The 23,441-nt window shown below is 34.2% G+C and overlaps 5 protein-coding genes across 5 annotated transcripts; all 5 read right to left on the reverse strand.

The window, feature by feature from the left end:
* Nucleotides 1-461: 461 nt before the first annotated feature.
* LOC129285665 (uncharacterized) lies at nt 462-3,190 on the reverse strand. Its single transcript, XM_054921432.1, has 8 exons — nt 2,474-3,190; nt 2,180-2,303; nt 1,656-2,089; nt 1,428-1,491; nt 1,231-1,332; nt 928-1,151; nt 788-851; nt 462-672 (listed from the first exon to the last, which is right to left on the reverse strand). Exons 1-8 carry the CDS (start codon nt 3,180-3,182, stop codon nt 462-464), a joined length of 1,932 nt encoding a protein of 643 aa, XP_054777407.1. The 5' UTR covers nt 3,183-3,190.
* Nucleotides 3,191-3,294: 104 nt separating this feature from the next.
* Nucleotides 3,295-4,803, reverse strand: LOC129285666 (probable disease resistance protein At1g15890). The gene is made up of 2 exons (XM_054921434.1): nt 4,016-4,803; nt 3,295-3,808 (listed from the first exon to the last, which is right to left on the reverse strand). The coding sequence occupies exons 1-2, from the start codon at nt 4,801-4,803 to the stop codon at nt 3,295-3,297; spliced, it is 1,302 nt and encodes a 433-aa protein (XP_054777409.1).
* Nucleotides 4,804-12,290: 7,487 nt separating this feature from the next.
* On the reverse strand, nt 12,291-14,677 carry LOC129286639 (disease resistance protein RRS1-like). The gene is made up of 5 exons (XM_054922607.1): nt 14,129-14,677; nt 13,788-13,993; nt 12,963-13,323; nt 12,635-12,876; nt 12,291-12,547 (listed from the first exon to the last, which is right to left on the reverse strand). Exons 1-3 carry the CDS (start codon nt 14,518-14,520, stop codon nt 13,187-13,189), a joined length of 735 nt encoding a protein of 244 aa, XP_054778582.1. The 5' UTR covers nt 14,521-14,677; the 3' UTR covers nt 12,291-12,547; nt 12,635-12,876; nt 12,963-13,186.
* Nucleotides 12,346-13,020, reverse strand: LOC129285667 (probable WRKY transcription factor 30). Its single transcript, XM_054921435.1, has 3 exons — nt 12,963-13,020; nt 12,655-12,913; nt 12,346-12,547 (listed from the first exon to the last, which is right to left on the reverse strand). The coding sequence occupies exons 1-3, from the start codon at nt 13,018-13,020 to the stop codon at nt 12,346-12,348; spliced, it is 519 nt and encodes a 172-aa protein (XP_054777410.1).
* A 34-nt stretch (nt 14,678-14,711) lies between the features above and the next one.
* Nucleotides 14,712-18,664, reverse strand: LOC129286638 (disease resistance protein RPS2-like). The gene is made up of 3 exons (XM_054922605.1): nt 18,498-18,664; nt 16,089-17,464; nt 14,712-15,920 (listed from the first exon to the last, which is right to left on the reverse strand). Exons 2-3 carry the CDS (start codon nt 16,291-16,293, stop codon nt 15,370-15,372), a joined length of 756 nt encoding a protein of 251 aa, XP_054778580.1. The 5' UTR covers nt 16,294-17,464; nt 18,498-18,664; the 3' UTR covers nt 14,712-15,369.
* Nucleotides 18,665-23,441: the final 4,777 nt, after the last annotated feature.

A 23,441-nucleotide genomic window follows, 5' to 3' on the forward strand; every position in this document is an offset into this window, starting at 1 on the left:
TTTTTATTTATAAATAATATGATAAAAATATAAAATATTTAATTATTAAATTCATAGCAATTTTGATTTAAAACGCAAAATAAAATTTTAATTTAAATAGTTAAAAAAATATAATAGCATTTTTTTTACTAATAATGCCGTGTTTATTTAATAAAAAGTTCCAAAACCAGTTGAGAGTAAATTAACTAGACAAAAGACAAAACACTGAATCAATATTGAATGGTTGGTGGCTCTATGGAGCGTTAGATGAAAGCACACAAATTGAACGGTCAGATCAGGGAAATGGAGGGGAAAAGGAGAGGGAGAAGGGAGACACCCAGCACCCAATTTTGCAACGTTTACAAGGGATTTGATTTTTCAAACAAGAATCATAGCAAGGGTGGTCTAATGAGAATTTAAAAATAGAGAAGACAATATGGTGCACCTTTTCAAACAAATTTTTAGATGTCAACATAATCTGCTCAACCCTTGGTGAAGTCGATAAAGACGTTTTCATCAAATTCCACAACACCGGATAGTTGTTCTGTGTCAAGACTTGAGTCTAGATTCCAGAAGCCCATTAAAGGAAATGCCTCTAGATCTGAATCGGAGGCTGACTTGCCCCACTGATTTCCACTGAAACTGGGAGTAGAATTTGTTACACAGGAAGCTAGTGTGCGAGCGTCACTTTCCCTGTATAAATACACATAATTTTTGTCACCAAAAAAAAAAATACACAATTTTTGTATAATCTTATGGATTAACATTTAAACATAGACACATGGAATACAGTTATATGCATATATACCCGCTGCTTATGTCAGTAACTGGCTTTTGGTCCGCAAATATCCTTCCGCTAGAAGGCCGTAACGCTGTAGATTTCAACGATGTAAAGGAATCAGGAGAAAACAAAATAAATTAAAATTAAAAATAGATATAAAGAATTACCTGGATGATAGTAAATATTATCATCATCATCATCAGCGACCTCAGTTTGAGTCATTAAGTCAGCCTGATTATTGAAGGAGGAATTTGTTGCACTAGAAGCTTGTCTGCAAGTGTGACGGCCACGATAGGTGATATTGAAAAGGGAAGGATCCTCGTCATCTCTCTCCAACACTTTGGTAGCTAGGCAACCCTCCGTATTTCTGCGAGAGCATCTGTAATATCCTCTGTGTATAGAACATTTGTAGCATCAGCGAAAATATCTGATTGGGAAATAAATTATGATTCTTGGAGAATTGGAGGCACCTTGGAAATTTGGCTCCAAGCACGTCTTTCTGGCCATATTTCCTCCAACTGTATCCATCGGCAAGATCCTTAGATTTCAATGTCCATCTAGGCATGGCTCTTCTGTAATTTAAGGATTGGTATTAGAAAATAAGAACTACGTTGTTATAAGCTTAAAGGCCGAGGTAAGTAGAATAAAAACAGTTACACCCACACACCTCGTCGGAGAATGCTTTTTGTCCTTGATGACCTCGGCATTGGAAGGTCGTAATGGCTCATCCACTATTCCCCCGTGTTGTGATAGCATTTAACAATAACAATGAATTAATTAAGGTAATTGTCATGTCGTTAATATAAAATCAGCATAATTAAGGAAGTGAATGAAGTCATGGCACACATATAATAAGAACCTATAAAATTAAAATAAAAAATATCAACAGATTTACCCGGAGTGTCGTCAATATCATCTACCCCGAATTGAGTCATGACATCAACCTGATTATTCATCGAGGAAACTGTTACGCTGGAGGCTTGTGTGCAAGTGTGATTGCCAAAATAAGTGATACGGTAAAGGGAAGTATTCTGGTCAATTTTCTGCACTTGTTTGGTAGCTTGACAACCCTCATCAAATTTGTGAGTGCATCTGAAATACTTCCTGCGTATGCTCCACATGTAGCATAAATCAAGAGAGGCTTCCATATAGTTTACCAAAAATAAGTCATATATAGATGTGAAGTAGACTACATTTGTATGATTCATGGAGAATTGAAATAGGTTGCACCTTGGAAATTTGGCATTAAGAATTTCTTTCTGGCCATATTTTCTCCAGCTAGTCCCATCTTCAAAAGTCTCAGATATTATTGTCCTTATTTCCATGGTCCTTCAATAATATATTGTATTAGAAAATTCAACTACTTTGTTATAAGCCTACGAGCTAAGGTAAATGGCAGATAGTTATGCATGGATATACCTCTTCCTATACTTGAAGGCCTTGACCCTAGAAGACTGTAGTGGCTCACACACTATCCCACCTGTTTTGATACAGCCCATGTCCTCAGAGATCTTGCCAGTGGAAGACTGCAATGGCTGGTCCACTGTCCCCCCATATTGCCATGATATTTCACAAAGATAGTAAATCATAGCAATTGCCATGTGGATTATTGGAAATTCATCATATATTTAAGGAAGTAATTTATTGAGGTTATGACCCACATAGTAGCAATAAACAACAAATAAAATTGAAACCATATATCGATAGATTTACCTGGAATGTCATCAATATTATCATCTAACTCCAATTGACTCATAATGTCAACCTGTTTATCTATTGGAGAAAAGATGCAATCAAAAATAGACGGCCGGCCAACGACTCCCCATTCTGCTTCACTCCATGTTAATGCCTCCCACCACTTGGTTTCTCCTTTGATGACTTTCAAATGGTGACTTGACAATTCCTTTTTTGAAAGAGTCTGAAGTTTTGGGCAATCATAAACTCCCATGTTTTCCAAACTTGGACCTATGTGCAATCTACTGGAAATGCTGATCAGTTCAGGAAGATGGAGAAGTGTCATTGTTCTTAATTTAGGGAGGAAAGTACCAACTCTCAGTTCGAATGATCCGCAAGATATTAAAGCACTTATTTTTGGACAATCTTTGACTAGAAGAACCTTCAACAGTGAAAGGTTGCCTAGAAAATCCAAGGTGAAAATAGTTGTTAACTTTGGACAATTGTGCAATTCTAAGGTCTTCAACATACCAAAGCAGTGCTTGGAATGAACTCGTCCTTCACAAATGCTCCTCAGATTCTTCATGTATGATACACTCAACATCAACAAACGGGGAAATATATCCTCAAATACACTTGAGTGTCTTACATCAACAATCGCTCGCATCTCTTTGCATTCAACCAATATACAAACTTGCAATTGCTCTATATTCATCCCGCCAAACATTGAGAGATCCTTGATAGACATATGTCGGTCTAAAAACAAAGCTTTGCTATGTCTAATAGCACTTGTTATTTCATAGGGGACATCAACACCTTTCACAAACTTTATGCTACGCTCACTTTGTTTAAATTTTTCTTCAACTGTGGGTAGTGTGCTTGAAATGATCCGTGACGTGTTTGCCAACAATGAATCTGAAATCAAGCTTAAAAATGCGAGCAGGGATGAGATTCAACAGTTCAAGTTCTGGAATGTACAAATTAACGGTTTGCAAGCACTCTAATACCAAGACTTCTGGTAGAATGACTTGCAAATTCTCTTGCCGTCGCTCATCATCAGGGTTCACATCAATGCTTAAATGTTTTAACCCTCTAAGTTTTGAAATTACCCCAGAAGGAATAATTGTTGAACTCGTATATTGCATGCTTTTCTTGCCACAGTACTCATAAAAACAAAGAATCAAACTTTGGAGATTGGTCAACTCTCGGATCTCTTGTGGGAGATGTATGATCTGAGTCTTGTCAAGATCAAGCTTCTCAAGGTTCTTCAATTTTCCAACCTCTGAGGATAGTTTCATGAAGCGTTCACAACCTTTCATATAGGGTTCTCTAAGTTGCTCCAACTCAAAAAAAGAGTTCGGTAATTCTCTCACACTAGAGTAGGACAAATCCAAGATGCAAAGTAGGGGCATTTTGAAGAAGAAAAGGGGTGGGATTTTTGTCAAGGCAACATTGTCGTGCAGCTTTAACACTTTGGGCTCACGACAATTCGGGGACAAAGGTAGCTCAGACAAGTTATTGTCTACCAAATCAATATATATAGCACTATGTCATAGCTCACCATTTGGTAGTTCAACCAACCTGAACTCAGATTTTGTCATGAACAAGGGATTCTGAGTGTTTAATACTTGCAAGATGGCATATGTGTCTTGTGGAATTTGAATATACCTTGACTTGTTATCCTGTAATCGCAACAAGGCAAAACGGTCCACAAACTCTCTCAAATTATGATCTGCTTCTCCTGCAACCATTATTCGAGAAGAAATCCAATCATAGATCAACTCATCTTTAGGCTTCCCAAATTTAGAAATGAATAAACATGATGTAAGACAATACTTTTGCGTCTTGCTTAAATCATGCCAGATGAAGTTTATGAATGCTTTAAGCATGACGCTGCTCTGGTCTTGAAACATGCCAACGTCGTGGGAAGGATGGAGCGAACACAATTTGTGCAGAGCACGTTCCCAATCTTCAACATAATTTGCGTTCCTCAGTGACTTTGCTACAATGACTCCGGCAAGAAGATGACCACCGCATTCTTCAACTATACGCACGGCCATTAATCTCTTGGCAAAAGATGATTCTAAAATCGGAGTGCCAATGTTTCGACAGAAAACCTCCCAAGGCAACAGGTGATCCTCTGTGTTGATATTCAAATCTTGTGCCATTGTTAACTCACTATTAGCCTTCTTTGAAGATTTCTTGGTAATGCACACCACAACTCCCGCAAGTTCTTCTTTGGGAAAGCCCATTTTCCGTGGATCTAAAGGCTCTTTGGCATCTCCATCCACCAGAAGCGCTAAGTACTTTTTTCTTGACATCTCTTTTTCGATACTTGTTATCAGCAAATGATCAATGCCATCTATCATCGGAAGATGAAGTTGTTAAGCTATCAGTTGTCGAACACGGACCTCCGCCTAGCTTCAGTAATCTAAGGCATTAATGAGTAAGACTCCAGTGAAGGATTCATGAAGGCGATGCATAATCTTCTGGTCGTTCAAGACTGATTCTATCTTTTCGGTGACAAGTCTTTTTTCAACTGCGTCTCTAGTAGAGAACAAGACATGGTAAATGCCGAGTGTATGATCATCCTGAGACAGTAAAGTTTGAACCAGTTGATCCACAGCAAGATTCGTAGATAAAGTGAGAATGCCTTCTGGTATCACGTTGTTGTTAAGCAGTAGACTCCAACCTCTTTCCATGCTCTCCAATATGTAGAATGGTAAAAGGCCTTGGAAGCACGTAAGGGGATTTTGACTGAGAAGGTGGTTCAAATCTTCGAGAGAATGCCTCTTCGTATTTGAAGCTTTGCGAATCCAGGCCTTGAGTTTGCTATCATGCACCGTTCTCATGGGATAGCTCAACAACAGCCTGATGAAATCTCTTATCCAGCTCAATTGCAGCATCAAACTCTCTCTCTCCTCATCTCAAAACGTCGATCTAGCCAATGGGAGGCCAAACAGCTTCACATTTTTAGCTTTGGAAAAATCTTTAGAAAGATTTTTTGTTTCTATTTTGGGAGAATCTAGCATCTCTGTTTTCCCAAATCTCTCTGAGTTTTCCATTTTGGGAAGGTCGAGTGGCTCTGCTTTCACAAATGGCTCCACTTTTTCAACTTTGGGAAAATCAAATGTTTCCCCTTTTTCTATTTTCTCCATTTTCACAAATGGCTCCATTTTGGTGACAACATGAGCTTTGCCATCACTATTTTTCATTTCTTCATTGCTACCCTCCATGGAATCTCCAAAAAGAAAATGTTTCCTGCAAAAATAAAACGATGACAAGGAGGAAAAAAATTAGGGTCATCCAAGAGTACTATATCCGAACATAATCAATTCATTGGATAGCCTCTCTATTTGTCTTCATCTAAAATTCTGACATGTCCAGATCGATTATGGATTGATTCCCACATACAATATTTTAAGTATAGTATGATATAATTTTTAATACAATTGACAATTAGCATTGAGTAATATTTAGTGACTGATACCGTAAATAAATCACCAAGCCTCCGCAATCATCACTATTCGAACCTTCAGTGCACATATTATTTATTTATTTTTTGGACCTTGACTGCACATATTAAAATTTTCGGTCAAGACAAGTTGACACCATTAAATGGAATCAATCCAATAAAAGCAAATAGTAAAGATTAACTTTCGGCTGAAATACTTTTAATCTCTTGTTTTTTTCTTGGTAAAAAAATCTTCTAGCTTTATACTGCGTATTTAATCTTTAATTTTCATTCATTTTTAGCTTTCAAAATGTAGTAAAAACTTTCCATACTTTAAAATCATTATTTAAAAAAATATGAGTATGCCTGCCTCATCTTTTATATGAGATTTTGGATATGTATCCAAAGTAAGAGTTCAGCTGCAAGTTCTTCTCATTTATAGTAGAATAGATAAACGCCTTCCTGTAAATCTAAATGATCTACATGTTTATTTTTCATGGAAGATAAGTAATTTGTGATAACTTTATGTTGTTCAGCTGAATGATACAAATTTACTCGAAATAGCCATCATATTTAACCAAATTAAAAGAATTCTTATTTCTTAAGCCTGTATTTGATATGCATAATTCATATATATTTTTAATCTGAATTCTCATATCTTATGAAACAACACTTAAAAAGTAAGATCTAAACAGTTGATTTTTCTTTTCTTTTCTTTTTTTATGCCAACTGAACTGATTGAGAAGATCTAATGCACATGCCTAAATAGAGAAGGGGCAAGTCAAATATAAATGACATCCATTGTTTAAGAAATATGGATGAGGAAGAAATCATACATACCAGGAGGTACGTAGCTTTAGCAGGAAGCGATGAGATGAGGTGTATGTTGCCTGTTAAGTTGATGAAGCCCAAGCCTCCGGCAGATGAGTGGAGATCTAGAGATCAGAGGACCCGTCCCATCTACCTCTAGTCAACCCCAGCACTTGCATCCATTCCCTCTAATTCTATATTTGAGCGCTTGCTCAATAATTGGACCGCTAAACCTAACTCATAAGTGTAAACTTACATGCAACTTCATTTCGTTTTTTTATTTTTAAAAAAATAATCACTTTTATATGTTTAGTTTTGATTTAGTTGTTATTTATGTCTTTTATGCCAACAATCTCGGGGCAAAGTGACCTATCTTCCCACAATTATAGCACTAACCATTTTTCCTTTCATTAAGCTTGTCTCAATCTCAACAAACTCCCCCTTGATGTGAGCTTCTGTTGCAACATTTTCTATGCCTATCATTTTATTGCCTTTTATCATCTCCTTCCTTCTTTGAGTTAGAATCCTCTCATTGATATTTGTTTTTACTAAAGAGAGCTCTTTCATCATCTTTCAAAGGAACTTTAGACATTTGATCATCTAAAGCTTCTTGATTGGCTAGGACACTCTCCAACTTAGCTAAAATTGGTTTCTAAGACCAACCTTTTGCTGTTGTGACAAGGCTATGATATTTTGGATTTAACCCCATAATAATAATTTTCCTCATCTTTGTGTCAGTGATCTTGGATCTAACTTTGAAATCTCATTACAAATAGATTTAAGTTTTGAAAAATACTCACTTACCTGCATATTATTTTGTCGAATCAAGGCAAGCTCATTCTCCAACAACTGCAACTTCACATCATTTGCTCTTGCAAATAGTGGGGCCAATGTATCCCATGCTTCCTTTGGTGTCTTCACCTTTGACATAACTAAGAAACTGTGGCTCAACAATAACAGCTAATATGTAAATAGCTTTCTTAGCCCTTACCTGCCACTTCTTCAATTCACTTGAATTTGTTGGGGGTGTAGCATCATCTCCGTCAATAAGATCTTAAAGATTTTGACCTTCGAGGTAAAATTCGACCATTGTACTCTATACTTGATAATTCTAATTGTTTAGCCTCTCTACTAAACAAGCATTCAACATCACATTTGGATTGATGGCTTTGGTAGTGCCCTGCACTTATACCAAGTTGATTTAGTCCCTGACCAATCTACTTCACAATCCTTGACTATGTACGAGCAGAATTTTGAGCAAATCTAAACTTTCAGTCTTTCACTTATTCTAGCACTTTCTTAGTTCACCGCTATTGCTTGCTTCTCCAAAATTCTAGAGTTACCCTTAATTATTTTATCTTCTTTAATTAGTCGATGTTCTTCGACAGACCCAAAATTGCTTCTGTCTTTTCTTGATCTACTCCAGCTTGGGAACTGTGATCACTCAGAAATGCTTTACAACCATTCGCTAATTGATAAAAAATCTAATGATCCAATAATTCATTGGAAAACTTCCTGGTTCTGATATCAGGAATGAAAAGGCAGCTCATGAGGCAATTCTTTAGTGTTTGATTCACATCATTCCAGATGAAATTTATGAATGCAGTAACCATAATTTTGCTTACACCCTGAAACATATTCAAATTGTAAAAAGGTTCAAGGCAGCTCAATTTGTTCAGTGTAAGCTCCTCGAGTTTGACATTTGTCACATTCTTCAATGACTTTGCCACTAGGACAAAAGCCAAAAGATGGCTACCACATTCTAGAACTATATGCACAGCAATTTTTTTTAGATGGCACTAGACGTAAAAACAAGTATATTGTCTACATTCTAACGAAATACTTTCCATGGCAACAAATGATCCTTTGTATTGATTGTTAGATGTATTGCCATTGTCTTTTCATCATTCGCTTGCTTTTGAGTTTTAATGGTAATGAACACCATTACTGCCTCATATAAACATGCAAGCAAATTCACTTTCCTTAGATCTATAGTTTTCTCAGCATGATCCGACAGAAGCACTAAACATCTTGTTGATAATCTTTTGGAGATAACTGACTAAACTTTAGAAGCTAAAGCTGCAGACGAATTCGTTGTTCAACAAGTACCTCTACTTTAACTTGGCTTGGATACATCGACACATCAACTCACAAGACCCCATGAAAGATTTCATTAAAAGGATGCATATTCTCCATATCTTTGAAAACCACTTTCATTTTGTTGAATATTTTTTGAGAAAATTAATCTTTTGATCTTTCAACTTTTAACTCATTTATGACTAAATTTTTCAACTATAATTTGTTACAACTCAGTTTCTCAACTTTTGTTAGTTCTCTTTTCTTATGTTAACTTAATCCTACATCAAAGAGTAAGAAAAGGGTATTTTAGAGCAAGATATAAGCATTTCTTTGATCCTTTTTATTTGATAAGGAACTTCTTAAAAAAGTTGAAAATAAAAAATTGAGTTATAAATGAGTCAAAAATTGACAGACTAAATCATAGCGAGTCAACTAAAGGATTGAGTTACAAGTGGGTTAAAAGTTGAAAGATTAAAAAAGATTAATTTTTCCATATTTCTCTTTGTTCAGCATTATTTCTGGTAGAAATCATGACATGGTGAATGTTGCGCACATGTTCATCCCCAGAAAGTAAGGTTTGAGCTAGTTGATCAACAGCAAGATCAGTGGCTAAACTGGGCATAGCATCTGGTATCGTGCCTGCTTCTATCTCATTCTCCATCATCATTTCAATTGGCATAAGTCCTTCCAAATAATGAAGCGGGTCCTCCTGGATTAGACTATACTTTTCTTCTATTGAATCATGAGCATTTGAAAGTCGATGAATCCAAGTCTTAAGTTTGCTTTCATGCACTGATCTCATAGGGTAACTCAGCCAGAGGCTGACAAAATCTCTTATTCTGTCTAACTTCAAAGTCTTCTGCTTTCTGAACAATGGGGGAAAACCAAGTGACTCAGTGTAGGATGACAAACCACTCTCCATCAGACTCCAAATATGATTTGTTGTGTTTTCCTACCAATAACTTCATTAGAACTCCCATCGTTAGTCAAATCCCTTACTACATAGGATAACTTATTATGAGAACAAGGGCCAAATTCCTAGTCTCTGTTGGTTTGTTTGAAAGCGCGCCAATCCCCATGGTATAATTTGTTTGATCATCAGCGAATCGCTATTTCCCTACGATAATATTAATCAAATCCACCCTTAGATGATAATATTTTCATTATTAAGGAAGCATGCTTCCTTAATTAACATCCCACCCACTCTGTCCAAGAAAGAAATCAGTATCCCGCCCAAAAAAATCTTGTACCAAGTTCTTCAATGAAAAAATCCCAAGCGAAGAGTTTATGTTAAAACATTCTATTAATATGTTATATCTTGATGGAAGATCTCTCGTTTATGTCAAACTTTATTTTAAAACAAAATTATTCATTTGATCCCTGTTATATATTAACATACAATAGTTGTGAGGCTCCCGTACAACGACAACAATGTATATATTCTGACTCATTTCGACCCTCTGGCATGGACCAAAGAATGATTTTGCTCTTAAAAAAATATTTAGGAAAATATTGCCCTTACCCAACATTTTCTAAAAGAAGTTTAGGGAGTGTTTGGGTCAAAATATGATTTTTGCCCAAACCCAACTATTTATAATAAAAATAGTAATTTTGGCCTAAATTTACCAAGTTTTTCCAGAAGAAAGTTATAAAAAGATTTAGTCAAGAATGCATCATTTCGACAAAGGGACAAAAGTGAAGACATATGAAAAAACTATAGCTAGTGGCCCTAAAAAAGCATGAAACCGTGAAAAAATTGTTACTTTGTGCCTATAAAAAGGAAGTACCACACACATATGAACCTTTTCAACTCTATAAACTACATATAATCTCTATAGACATCTTTTAACAACTCAACACTAAAATCTGCTTGTCCAGTGCAAAAACCTTGACTCTGTATTATCTTTTACTTTGCTCAACACGACTACTTTTATCTTTAAGCAAATTTAATGCAATACCTTTAGCACAACATGCATTCAATAAATAGCATTGAAATTCTCCAGCAACCAATAGAGTGCCATCTCTTGATAGAACAGCAGAAATAGTGCTCCTATGCTTTTTTTTTTAGTTTTCCATCTTTTATTTTTTATAATTTTTTTTTATCATTGTCAATATCATGTCTTCTCTTACCATGCCAGTCTCACATCTTTCTTTATTTTTATTCCTTCATTCCCTTTAATTTTAAACACTTATATTTTATAAAATTATAGTAAAAGATCTTGAAAAATTACCATTTAATTTTAAAAGTTGGGAACATCTCACCTTTTAAAGTCATGTTCCTCTAGCACATCCGCACAAAAAAAAAAAACACAGAAACATGGAGAAAAATAATCTTTATCCCATATTTGTTTATACAGTATTTAAATATTTGTTTCCATCAAAATGTGTGTGTTCGTATATGTTATTTCAATAATTTTTACTCAGAGACACAGCAACGTTGATTCAAAATTCTGAAAAGCGTCAAAGTTGATTTTACTCACCAAGACAGTTTTAAAAATTTTAATATTTTTTTACTCAAACTGTTTTTACTTTTGCCTCACCGAAATAATATTTTTCATTTTTAATATTTCTTTATTTATAAATATTATGATAAAGATAAAAAGTATTTAATGATTAAATTCATAATATATATCAAATTATTATTTATATTTTTAATATGCATGTGTACGAAAAATTTTAAAATAAAATAAGTTTTATTTAATTTTAATCTACATAAAATAATAAATTATTAATATACTAAATATTTTTATTTATTTTTATCTGTTAAATATTAAAAGATCCCATGCATCGCACGGAAATATATCTAGTTTCAATTTAAAACACAAGAATAAAATTTTAGTTTAAGTAATTTGAAAAAATATAATAGCATTTATTTTAACTAATAATGTCGTGTTTATTTTAATAAAAAGTTCCAAAACTAGTTGAGAGTAAATTAACTAGGCAAAATCGGCCAAAAAAATAAATTAACTAGGAAAAAGACAGAATATTGAATAAATATTGAATGGCTGGTGGCTCCATGGAACGTTAGATAAAAGCACACAAATTGAACGGTCAAATTAGGGAAATGGAGGGGAAAAAGAGAGAAAAAAGAAGGAAGACACCCTGCACTTATCCTAAAATAAAATTTGAACCGTTCAAATTTGGTATAAATTAAATTTGAATTATTCAAATTTAAAGTTTTTATTTTTTTATTTATATTATATGTTATACTTATTAAAATTAAAATTAAGATTTTAATAAATTTATTTTATCAAAACAGTTCAAATTTAATTTGAAGAATCCAAAAATTATAAATAAAAATAAAAATTTTAAATTTTAAATTTGAATTATTCAAATTTAATCTGCACCAAATCTGGACGGTTTAAATTTTATTTAGAACAGTGAATAGGAAATGAAGAGGAATGGCCGTGGATAGTGGAGACAAGTCTCAATTTTGCATCGTTTACAAAAGATTTAATTTTTCAAACGAGAATCATAGCAAGGGTGGTCTTATGAGAAATTTAAAAATATAGAGAGGACAATATGAATGCATCTTTTCAAACAATTTTTAGATGTCAGCATAATCAGCTCAACACTCGGTGTTGTCGACAAGGAAGTCGTCATCAAATTCCACAAAACTGGATAGTTGTGCTGTGTCAAAACTTAAGTCTAGATAAGCCCATTGAAGAAACTCTAGATCTGAATCGGAGGCTGACTTGCCCCTCTGATTTCCACTGAAACTTGGAGTAGAATTTGTTACACGGGAAGCTACTATGCGACCGTCACTTCGCCTGTATGGATACACACAATTTTGTATAATCTTATAGATGAACACTAAAACAGAGATATATACGTGGAATTCAGTTATGCATACATACCTGCTGCTTATGTCAGTAACTGGCTTTTGGTCCCCAAAGATCCTCCCACTAGATCATCATCATCTACCCTAGATTGAGTCATTAAGTCAGCCTCATTATTGATGGAGGAATTTGTTGCACTAGAGGTTTGTCTGCAAGTGTGACGGCCACGATAGGTGATATTGTAAAGGCTAGGCTCCTCGTCATCTCTCTGCACCTCTTTGTCAGCTAGGCAACCCTTGTGAGTGCATCTGTAGTATCCTCTGTGCATAAAACACTTTGCAGCATCAGCCAAAATATCTGATTGGGAAATAAATTACGATTCTCGGAGAATTAGAAGTAGAGGCACCTTGGAAATTTGGCTCCAAGAGTGTCCTTCTGGCCAAATTTCCTCCAACTGTATCCATCGTCTGGAGACTTGGAGCGGGTTGTAAGGCTTCTTTTGACGCATCACACACAAATTAATTATTGAAGTTTCGTTTCTCCTTTTTCCTCAAACATTGCATTTTCAGTGAGTTATTCCCTCGGTCTTCATCCCACCATTGCTCGTCCACTCTCTTCCCAATTGTAGTTTCACGGCTCGATAATCACGAGGCCCGTTGGGCCTACTTCCGGGCATCGATTGACGTCATAAGGCTGAAAACAACAGGCTCCATGTGGAGGGACCAAGCCACCACTTTGAATTGATGATTTCCATGAATTTGGGAACTCTAGATTAAATGATTTTTTACGCAAAGGATAATTCGAACTTTACGGTCAATACAAACCTTATCTTGCACATACAGAAAGATAAAGGTAGAGTAACTAATAAATTGCATTCAAAATAGTACTTCAGAGGATTCGGATTCTGATTAAACTAAATGAAAATGTACAATAAAACATCCAAAAATCATCTCAATTTTAGAAAAGAAACATATTTCGCTACTCACAACATAAGTTTTTTTTTCCCCAAAAAATAAGTGATTTTTTTAATAAAATAAACTAAAAGAAGCAGGCTCTATGACTTCCTCAAATTTGAGAGCAATGTAAGATTTCTTTTGACACAGACACAAAAACTCCAACAAATTAGGGTTAAAAATTTATGATAACTAATAAATAAGGGGAAAAAAAACTTCTTTCTCCATCTTATAAATAGAATTGGAGGGAGTATAAAATTAACTACTCATAGATTTACCTGGATTGTCATCGATATCATCTCCAAATTGATTCGTTAAGTCAGCCTGATTAATCATGGAGGAATCTGTTACATTGGAGGCTTGTGTGCAAGTATGACCACCAATATAGGTGATACTGTAAAGGTAAGGCTTCTCATCAATTCCCTGCACCTGTTTGATAGCTTGACAACCTTGACGGTATTTATGTGTGCATCTGAAATATTCTCTGCGGATAGACCACATGCATGTAGCAATTAGCATAAACCGAAAGAGGCATATGTATATAGTTTACCTTGAAAAAGAGGCATATACAGCTGCAAAGTAAAGTATGGAATTCGTGGATAATTGAAATGGGAGGTACCTTGGAAATAGGGAATTGATATTGACTCTCTGGTCATATTTCCTCCAACTATGTCCATCTTCAAAAGATGGAGATACCTTTTTCCATGTTTTCACGGTCTGATCACCATCCGTGTCCAATTGGCTCATAATGTCAGCCTGTTCATCAATTGGAGAAAAGATGGAATCGAACATATATGGCCGACCCTTTATTCCCCATTCTTCTTTGTTCCATGCCAATGCCTCCCACCACTTGGTTGCTCCCTTAATGACTTTCAAATTTTGAACTGACAGTAACATTTTTGGAAGGCTATGAAGCTTCGGGCAATCATAAATTCCAATCTTTTCTAAACTTGGACCCATGCATAATCCATTGGAAATACTGATCAATGCAGGAAGATGGAGAAGTGTCATTGTTCTCAATTTAGGAAGGAAAGTACCTTCTTTGAGTTTGGATTTTCCACAAGATATTAAAGCACTTATTTTTGGACAATCTTTAATTACTAGCACCTTCAAGAGTGAAAGGTTCCGCAGAGAAAATCCAAGGTGAAAACAGTTGTTAACTTGGGACAATTGTGCAATGCTAAGGTATTCAACATACCAAAACTGTGACTAGAATCAACTGGTCCTTCACAAACGCTTCTTAGATTCTTCATGTATGATACACTCAACATTAGCAAATGAGGAAATATATCCTTAATCCTTGAGCGTCTTGCATCAACAATTGTTCGCATCTCCTTGCATTCAGCCAAGATACACACCTGCAATTGTTCTAAATTCATCGTACCAAACATTGATAAATCCTTGATGGACATGTGACGGTCTAAAAAAAAGCTTTGCTATGTCTAATAGCACTTGTTTCATAGGGGACGTCAACACCTTTCACAAACTTTAAGCTGCACTCACTTTGTTTAAATCTTTCTTCGGCTGTTGGCAGTGCGCCCGATATGATTCGTGACATATGTCGTCCAACAACAAATCTAAAATCAAGCTTGAAAATGTGAGAAGGTATGAAACAGAGAAGTTCCACTTTTGGAATGAACAAACTAACAGTTTGTAAGAATTTTAATACCAAGACTTCTGGTAGAATGACACGTAAGTTCTCTTCCCATCGCTCATCATCAGGGTTCACATCAATGCTTAAATGTTTTAACCCTTTAAGGTTTGAAATCACCCCAGAAGGAATAATTGTTGAACTTGCATATTGCATGCTTTTCTTGCCACGGTACTCATAAAAACAAAGAGTCAAACTTTGGAGATAGGTCAACTCTCGGATCTCTTTTGGAGATGTATGATCTGAGTCTTGTCAAGATCAAGCTTCTCAAGGTTCTTCAATTTTCCAACCTCTGAGGATAGTTTCATGAAGCGTTCACAGCCTTTCATATAGAGTTCTCTAAGTTGCTCCAACTCAAAAAAGGAGTTGGGTAATTCTCTCACACTAGTGTAGGACAAATCCAAGATGCAAAGTAGAGGCATTTTGAAGAAGAAAAGGGGTGGAATCTTTGTCAAGTCAGCATTGTTGTGCAACTTTAACACTTTCAGTTCAAGGCAATTCAAGGACCAAGGTAACTCAGATAGCTTATTGTCTGCCAAATCAATATATATGGAACTATGCCATAACTTACTATTTGGTGGTTCAACCAACCCTAACTCAGATTTCTTCATGAACAAAGGGTTTTGAGTGTTCAATGATTGCAAAATAGCATATATGTCTTGTGGAATTTGAATATACCTGGACTTGCTTTCCTCCAATTGCAACAAGGCAAGACAGTCAACAAGCTCTCTCAAATTATGCTCTGCTTCTCCCGCAACCACTAATTGATAAGAAATCCAATCATTGATCAATTCATTTTCAAGCTTCCCAATTTTATTTTAGGAATGAATAAACATGATGTAAGACAATATTTTTTGTCTTGCTTAAATCATGCCAGATGAAGTTATGAATGCTTTAACCATGATGCTGCTCTGGCCAAGAAACCTACTAATGTTGTAGGAAGGATGGAGCGAACACAACTTGTCCAAAGCATGTTCCCAATGCCTAACATTAGTTGCATTCCTCAATGACTTTGCTACAATGGCAGTGGCAAGAAGATTACCACCGCATTCTTTAACTATACGCAGAGCCTTTTTCTTAGAAAAGAGGACTGTATAAACATAATGCCGACATTTCGACAGAAAACTTCCCATGCCAAAAAGTGATCCATTGTGTTGATATTCAGATCTGTTGCCTCTGTTAATTCACCATTAGCCAGCTTCGAAGATTCAGTGGTAATGCACACCACTACTCCGCAAGTTCTTCGGGAAAACCAACTTTCCGTGGATCAAAAGGCTCTACGGCTTCTCCGCCAACCAAAAGCACTAAGTGTTGTTTTTCGACATCTCTTTTTCAATACTTGTTATAAGCGAATCATCATTGCCTTCTTTCACTGGAAGATGAAGTTGTTGAGCTATCTGTTGTCGAACACGGACCTCTGCCTGAATTAGGTAATTTGAGGCGTCGATAAGTAAGACCTTACTGAAGGTTTCATGAAGACGAAGCATAATTTCCTTGTCTTTCAAGACTGATTTTACCTTTTCCATAACCAGTCTTTTTCCAGCCGCATCTCCAGAAGAAAACAAGACCTGATGAATGTTACGTACATGATCATCCTTAGACAGTAAAGTTTGAATCAGTTGATCCACAGCAAGATCCACAGCAAAACTGAGAATGTCTTCGTCTCCGAAGTATAACCTTCATACATGGGACGCCAACCTCCTTCAACCCCCGCTAATATGTCTCTTGGTAAAAGGCATTGGAAGCATTTAAGGGGCTTTTGACCAGCAGGCGATTCAAATCTTGGAGCGAATGTCTTCCACGTGAAGCTTCGCGAACCCAAGCCTTGAGTTTGCCATCATGCACCGTCCTCATGGGATAATTTAGTAAAAGCCTGATAAAATCTCTTGTCCGGCTTAATTGCAGCATCAGATTCTTCCTCTCCTCATCTCTAGACGTCGAGCCAATTGGTGCTTGACCAAAGAGCTTCACTGTTTTGGCTTTGAGAAAATCAAATGACTCTCCACTTGTGACTGTGGAAGAATACAGTGACCCTGTCTTCCCAAATAGCGCCGACTCTTCTATCGTGGGAACATCACAGAAAATAATGGGCTCCACTTCTTCTGTTTTGGGAAAATCAAACGTCTCTGCTTTCCCATATGTTTCCATTCCTTCCTTTTGGGAAAATCCTTTTTGTCTATTTTGGCAAAGCTCTCCACCATTGTTAACGTTGATAAATTAAGTAGCTCCGTTTTGGTGTGAACACGAGGCTTGCTATTCGTTGAATTCATTTCTTCCATGGGAATTCCAGATAGCCAGTATTTCCTCCATGAGAGGAGGAGGAAAAGTCACATAGCAGAATTAAAACAAAAAGTGAGTTTTTTTTTTTGACCTTTTACAACAAAATAAAACATGAGTTGAAAGACTCGTGCGTAAACAAGTATAATTGAATATTTGAAATAATGTATACCATGAGAATTTATCAATATTTTATGTGCAATAAGCTAAACATTCTTCCTAATAGAAATTAAAGGCGTGTTTGATTGTATTTTTTTTTTTTTTTGGAAAAAAAATACTATTTTTTAACAATCATTTTTCAACCATGTATAGTACCTTTTTGTTCTTGCACCGTCATTTATCTTCGTTTGACTAGCTAAATTATTCAGGTAAGAAATATAGCTAAAATTATGTCTTTCTTCATAAACAATAATAATACTATATATATATAGAAGGAGCATGTGAAAATAATAACATAAAACTATACTACTCTCTGAAATACATAAAAACCTATCAAAACAGGGCTTAGAAAATAAAATTAGAATATTTTGGTGGAAAAAACATATAACTTGAAGAATCTGCTACTAATCGTCCGGGGAGACAGCCCATCTCTTTGTTTTCCTACCGATCAATGGATCCGATAGTTTGTGCAGAGAAATGGGCCAGGTCGATAGGCGGTAGATCCAGATTTTGTAAACAGACAAAAGCGGAGTCCTATTTGTGAAATCCCATAATATTTGAAACTTTGCGAACTGCGTCATCGAATGATGGAATGAAGTTGATGTATTTTTCTAATTCATTTTCTAATGCATTTTTTAATGCATATCTTAGGTGAAAAGAAGATATGTAAAAGATGAGAGAAGGGATGGGTGTTGTGTGAATAACAAGAAAATGAGAGTTGCATTTAGAAATACGTTTCACATAGCCAAGTATTGATATTGATCTATCCAATCCATACCCATTTTTGAGAAAAATTGTATGCGCAAATCACAGCTGAATTTCATTGTGAGAGAAATACATTAGACTTCATAAGTTAGAAACTGAAATGAGACAAGGAAAAAAAAATGACTGTAGTACCTACCTGGTAGCGATGTGATCTGGATCAGGTGTGGTCTGGGTGAAAACTGAAACCATAATTTATCTCTGCTATTAAAGCAATGAATATCAGATCAGCCGACGCTTCCTTCCTTTCCTCCTTCCCCTCACTTTCTTCTTTCCTTCCCCTCACTTTCTTCTTTCCTTCCTATCACTTTCATCCGCGGAACCTAATCACCACTCATATTGTAAAGTACTCCTTCAACCCAATATATTAATTGTTTTTCTAAAAATATAACCTAATATTTTATAAATCACTAATTAATAAAATTATTTATTTTAATTTAAAATTTTTAAACTACCCTTAAATAGTAAAAGAAGAAAATAAAAAAATAATATTATATTATTAATTTACTTTTTTATTTTTACTTAAAAATTATATTTAAAATTTATTTATCTTCATCCCTCATATTTTTATTGTATTGATATTAATATAATTAATGAAAATAATTTATAAATGAGGTTGAATACAATGTTATGACACTGTAGATAAATAGTTTTTTCAACAGAGCTTTATTAATTTAATATTTTAAAGGCCAAAACATTGGGGTTTGTTATTGTGTTAATTGAACTGTAGAAATAGATTAGGTGCTGAGTGTAATGATTACATGTGCTTATTATATGCAGTCAGGAGTGTGGGCCCATTGGTTAGTGCAGATGGGGAGAGACAAAACCATGCTTAATGAGTTATATCTATTTAGTTGGCTTGGATGCGTGACCCCATTGGGTAATCCCCAGGCGAGAGGGGGAAAAAAATTGAACCAATAAAAAAATATAAAACATGAAGTTGACGTTACTTTAAAAAAAAAAAAAATTCCCGCAATTTCAAGATTGAATGATCGTCTCCCTTCAAATATCCAGCTTTTAGAGTGCCCTGTTTATATACTTCCAAAGGAGCCACCAACTCTGTTTAAGGTTCCACGTGTAGAGTATGTCCAGTATGTCTCTGATTGCAATTCTGGAGGCAGTAAGATCATCGGTTCAACAGCTGCAAAACTTGGTAGGAGAGGTTGATGAAGGTAGAATGGATGAAGAACTCTAGCAATAATTAGTGTGTGATAATGTTTGCCGTTGGTGATAGTTGGTTGAAGGATTTAACTTATAGCTTTTCTTTCTTCCTTTTTGTGTTTTATCGATTGAGTCGTGGTGGTATTCATAATGAAGCGGCAATGCGATGCTCAAATGATGGAAGTGATTTGATGTAGGGTCATTTGATGTTGGAGTCTAATGTCTAGGTAATAGCCGTAGGCTGAGGAAGATTCATGGGTTGCTGACCAATAATTGCTCGTCCAAAATTATCAACACTGAAGACAATTGGTCCATTATTTCGGGAGAAATCTAGCCCTCGTCATCGCTTAGGTGAGTTGACTTTGCTTGAATTCTTTTTTTTTTTTTTCCTTGGACTACTCTGTTTCGTATTGCCACTGTCGATCTTGTGTTTCATTGTAACTATTTTATCTGCTGTGACTCAGGAAAAGAAAAATAAGGGGAATTGAAGATTTTTGTCTTCTGAGTTCTTTTGTGTTAGACGCATGTTTTCATCTTTTTTTTTCTTTTTATGCGTTGTGTTTTGTATTCAATAGTCTGAATTAAATTGGGAGTTGGCCTCTTTAAACAAATTCTATATGTATTTCATTCGTGGCTATCTTTTAGTGTATGAAGGCTAAACTTTATCCTATTATTTGTTAAGAGACTGTCCCATAATTTATCAAAGAATTAAAACTTAATTATTTTCACCTATTTATTGAGGAGATTAACTTAAGGTATATGACACCCTGGAGATTCAAGAGTAAGAGAAGCCATGGTTTGAAAATAAGTACTATGATATTTAGTCGAGTTACATTTTACAATTGATGAGCTTGAGCAGTTCAGTCATACAAACAAAGCCCTAATTAATATTATAACTCACGATTTCAGTCGAAAGAAAGGAGGAGGTTAAGAAGAAATCGATCGTGCATATGTGTATATCCGACTTGTCGTATTGTTGTTAAGTTTGTGATAAGTCGTGATAGTAAATATGTTATTACCACATGATTGCATGTAATGTGATAATATGCATTAAGTTGTGAATTGGGTCATTGTCATAGATTTGTGAGTACCGTGGCAATGTAGCTCATGATTGAAACTATAAAATATGAAAATAAACTTAATAATGAAAGTTTAACTTGCGATATGTTTAAACACATAATTTTGAGTATTTAATTTGCTATTTTGTGTTTTAAATCAATTAATATGTAATTGTATAGAGTAGGTGTACTTTAATTATTGAGTGACTAAATTTATTTCTCTCTTTTAATATTTTACGAACTCTAACTCTGCAACATCCTAAAATTTAGCCCAAGATTAATTAAGTTAATTAAGGACAAATGATAATTTTAAAGAAATATTTAGAGATAAATAATTTAGTCAAGAAATTATTATTTAGAGTTAATTTAGATAAAATCTTAATTATGATTTTTTTAAAAACTAACAACAATAATATTATTATATAAAAGAAAAGAAAAAAGAGAAGAAGAAAAATAGATGGGAGATGGACGTTGGTGTGGGTATGTGTGAAAAAAAAAGAAAAAGAAAAAAAAAAAAGAAAGAAAATAAGGAGGGTACGGATTTGCAAAATTCGTGTGCGCGCGCGATTTGAGGATAGGAAGAAAAAAAATCTGTATGTGGGACGGATGCCTTTTTTTAAAAAAACACAACACCCGCACCCAATTCCTTCTTTTCGTTTCCTCCTCTCTTCGTGAGCACAGAGAAGAACAAGAACGGAATGAAACTCATCTAAAATATTTATTATAGAGCCTTGAATCAAATTTTTTGTCACCAACGTGCGCACGCTAAACTTAAAGTTTGAAAGAAGAATAAATTTTTGATGAATAAATATGGTATGAAGTTATTGGTAGTAATAATATTCTAAAATATTATTTTATTGATGAAATTTAAATATGAAGCTTTTGTTAAATCCAAAATTTCTATGGGTAGATTTTTGATTAAATTTAAAAATATAAATTAATTTATTGATGTTTAGATGATTATTTAGGATAAAAAATAAATTATTATAGCTATTATAGAATAATAATTTTAAGCTTAAAACTAAATCTGTAATTTTTGAGTATTTTTATGTGCGGAAGTTTTGGAATAAAAAAATTAATATTAAAAATTGTTTGAATAATAATTTAAGCTAAATTTCAATGAAATTATTGTGAAGGAAGCTATCGAACTAAATTGATAAATTCAAATATATGAAATTAAATTTTAGAATGTAAGAAGCTAAGATTACAGTCTTAAAAAATAAAATAAAAAAAGAAAATACTTAAGTGTTAGAATATGAGTGAAAATTATGTTAATAATATTATTGATATATTGTGATATCATTAAATGTAGATTAATTGTTATTTAGCACCAATCAAGCTTTAAAAAAGCTTTAAAAACTATTGTAACCTAAGGATAACTTTTGACCTCACAAAAGTTGAGGTAATCGGGAAAAATTTATTTTATACATTTGTATATGAATTGATTATTTATATTAATTGATTATTTATATTGTGAAACAAATGAATATGCATGTGTGTGTGTGTGTATTCAAATCTTGAAATTGTTGTTTATAATGCATATGTGGCTTTATTGATATCATATAATTTGTGACCAAGTTAATTGTAACATGATTTGAGTAGTGAAATTGAGAATTGATTGATTGATTGTGCATACTCTTAATTATAAATTGTGGATTATACATGTTGATGAATTGTATATGAGCATATTGAGTTTTTACATGATGCATATGTGATTTATATGGTAATTAAAAATTGATGCATGAGGCATGATTGAAATATGATGATTCTTGATACTTGTTGAGTAAGAAAGTTAATAAGCATATGGAATAATTGTGTATTACACATATAAGAATTATTGAAAATGCATTTTATCATGAGCATGATCATATGGAAATAGTTCGCTTAGTGAAGAACTAGCGGTTGTACAAATTATATGGTACTTGGCTATTAATTGATGATCTTAGAAGTTATAGCCGCTACTTACCCTGTAGGAAATGTAGCTTTGTTTCTATTAAGGGACGTAATCCTACTGGCATACCTGAGAGTTTTAGGTAGAGCTAGTCTTGAATATGACACTTTATTGTGTGTGATTTGGGAGAAACTGTGTTCCTAATGAGTAAAAATAACCCTAACCCGATAGCCCCTCATAATATGATTAAGCCCTTGGATAATCTCATCACATGGACAATCTCTTTCAGTTGTTGGCCCATGAATTTTATGTCAAAGGAAATAATGGGGGTTATAAGAAAGAGATTGATCATATATTTTATTATTATTGTGTTTTTGAGTGATTGATGGGCTGTTTGAGACTATAATTGTAATTGTGAAGATGAGAATATGTTGTAACTGTGTGTGAACCATGTGTATGTGGCCCACCAATTTTGTACAAGCATTTAATATTATGGGCAATCATATCAATTTTGTACTTAACTTATTCTTGAGATTATTCACATAAGTTAGATGTTAATGTGATTAGCATAATCTTGATATAATTATTTTACCTGATCATTTTGATGAATTTATTAACTACTTACATTCATAATTAATTATCATGCATTTGTATAATTTAAATGTACCTTGGTTACTGAGAGTAATTATACCACTTTCTATTTAATATATTACAAGAGTTAGTTCATCTGAAAATATAATACGGAAAGGAGCATTAGGCCAAGTGATATAATCATTCTGTAGCCTTTCTTTTTTATTTGGATATGTGTATTTGTTTATGATATTATCAACTAGGGTAATATATTATTGATGCACTTACATTATGAATTTTTGTGTTGGGTGAAAATGTATTTTAGGCCTTTAAGATGTAATTTGACGCTTATGTTTATATTAGTGTACTAAAATATTTGTGCAAGTGAAAATAGTTATGATAT

This window comes from Prosopis cineraria, unplaced genomic scaffold (genome assembly GCF_029017545.1).
Source record: "Prosopis cineraria cultivar Desert tree isolate PC_DT_omini unplaced genomic scaffold, ASM2901754v1 PC11, whole genome shotgun sequence".
NCBI classification, from domain to species: domain Eukaryota; kingdom Viridiplantae; phylum Streptophyta; class Magnoliopsida; order Fabales; family Fabaceae; genus Prosopis; species Prosopis cineraria.

What these genes read in the sequence shown, in the direction of transcription:
- LOC129285665 (XM_054921432.1), bottom strand. Translation starts at nt 3,182, where the DNA reads ATGTCTATCAAGGATCTCTCAATGTTTGGCGGGATGAATATAGAGCAA. An exon ending in TGATATTGACGACACTCCGG is followed by an intron (nt 1,492 to 1,655) that starts GTAAATCTGTTG and finishes ACGGGGGAATAG; the next exon opens with TGGATGAGCCATTACGACCT. An exon ending in GTTACTGACATAAGCAGCGG is followed by an intron (nt 673 to 787) that starts GTATATATGCAT and finishes GTATTTATACAG; the next exon opens with GGAAAGTGACGCTCGCACAC.
- LOC129285666 (XM_054921434.1), bottom strand. Translation starts at nt 4,803, where the DNA reads ATGATAGATGGCATTGATCATTTGCTGATAACAAGTATCGAAAAAGAG. An exon ending in ATGACAAAATCTGAGTTCAG is followed by an intron (nt 3,809 to 4,015) that starts GTTGGTTGAACT and finishes GTCCTACTCTAG; the next exon opens with TGTGAGAGAATTACCGAACT.
- LOC129285667 (XM_054921435.1), bottom strand. Translation starts at nt 13,020, where the DNA reads ATGGATACAGTTGGAGGAAATTTGGCCAGAAGGACACTCTTGGAGCCA. An exon ending in CTTGGAGCCAAATTTCCAAG is followed by an intron (nt 12,914 to 12,962) that starts GTGCCTCTACTT and finishes TTTCCCAATCAG; the next exon opens with ATATTTTGGCTGATGCTGCA. An exon ending in TCTTTGGGGACCAAAAGCCA is followed by an intron (nt 12,548 to 12,654) that starts GTTACTGACATA and finishes GTATCCATACAG; the next exon opens with GCGAAGTGACGGTCGCATAG.
- LOC129286639 (XM_054922607.1), bottom strand. Translation starts at nt 14,520, where the DNA reads ATGACACTTCTCCATCTTCCTGCATTGATCAGTATTTCCAATGGATTA. An exon ending in ATCAATTCCCTATTTCCAAG is followed by an intron (nt 13,994 to 14,128) that starts GTACCTCCCATT and finishes GTCTATCCGCAG; the next exon opens with AGAATATTTCAGATGCACAC. An exon ending in TGATATCGATGACAATCCAG is followed by an intron (nt 13,324 to 13,787) that starts GTAAATCTATGA and finishes CATTTAATCTAG; the next exon opens with AGTTCCCAAATTCATGGAAA.
- LOC129286638 (XM_054922605.1), bottom strand. Translation starts at nt 16,293, where the DNA reads ATGGGAAGTTTTCTGTCGAAATGTCGGCATTATGTTTATACAGTCCTC. An exon ending in CCATCCTTCCTACAACATTA is followed by an intron (nt 15,921 to 16,088) that starts GTAGGTTTCTTG and finishes CTTATCAATTAG; the next exon opens with TGGTTGCGGGAGAAGCAGAG.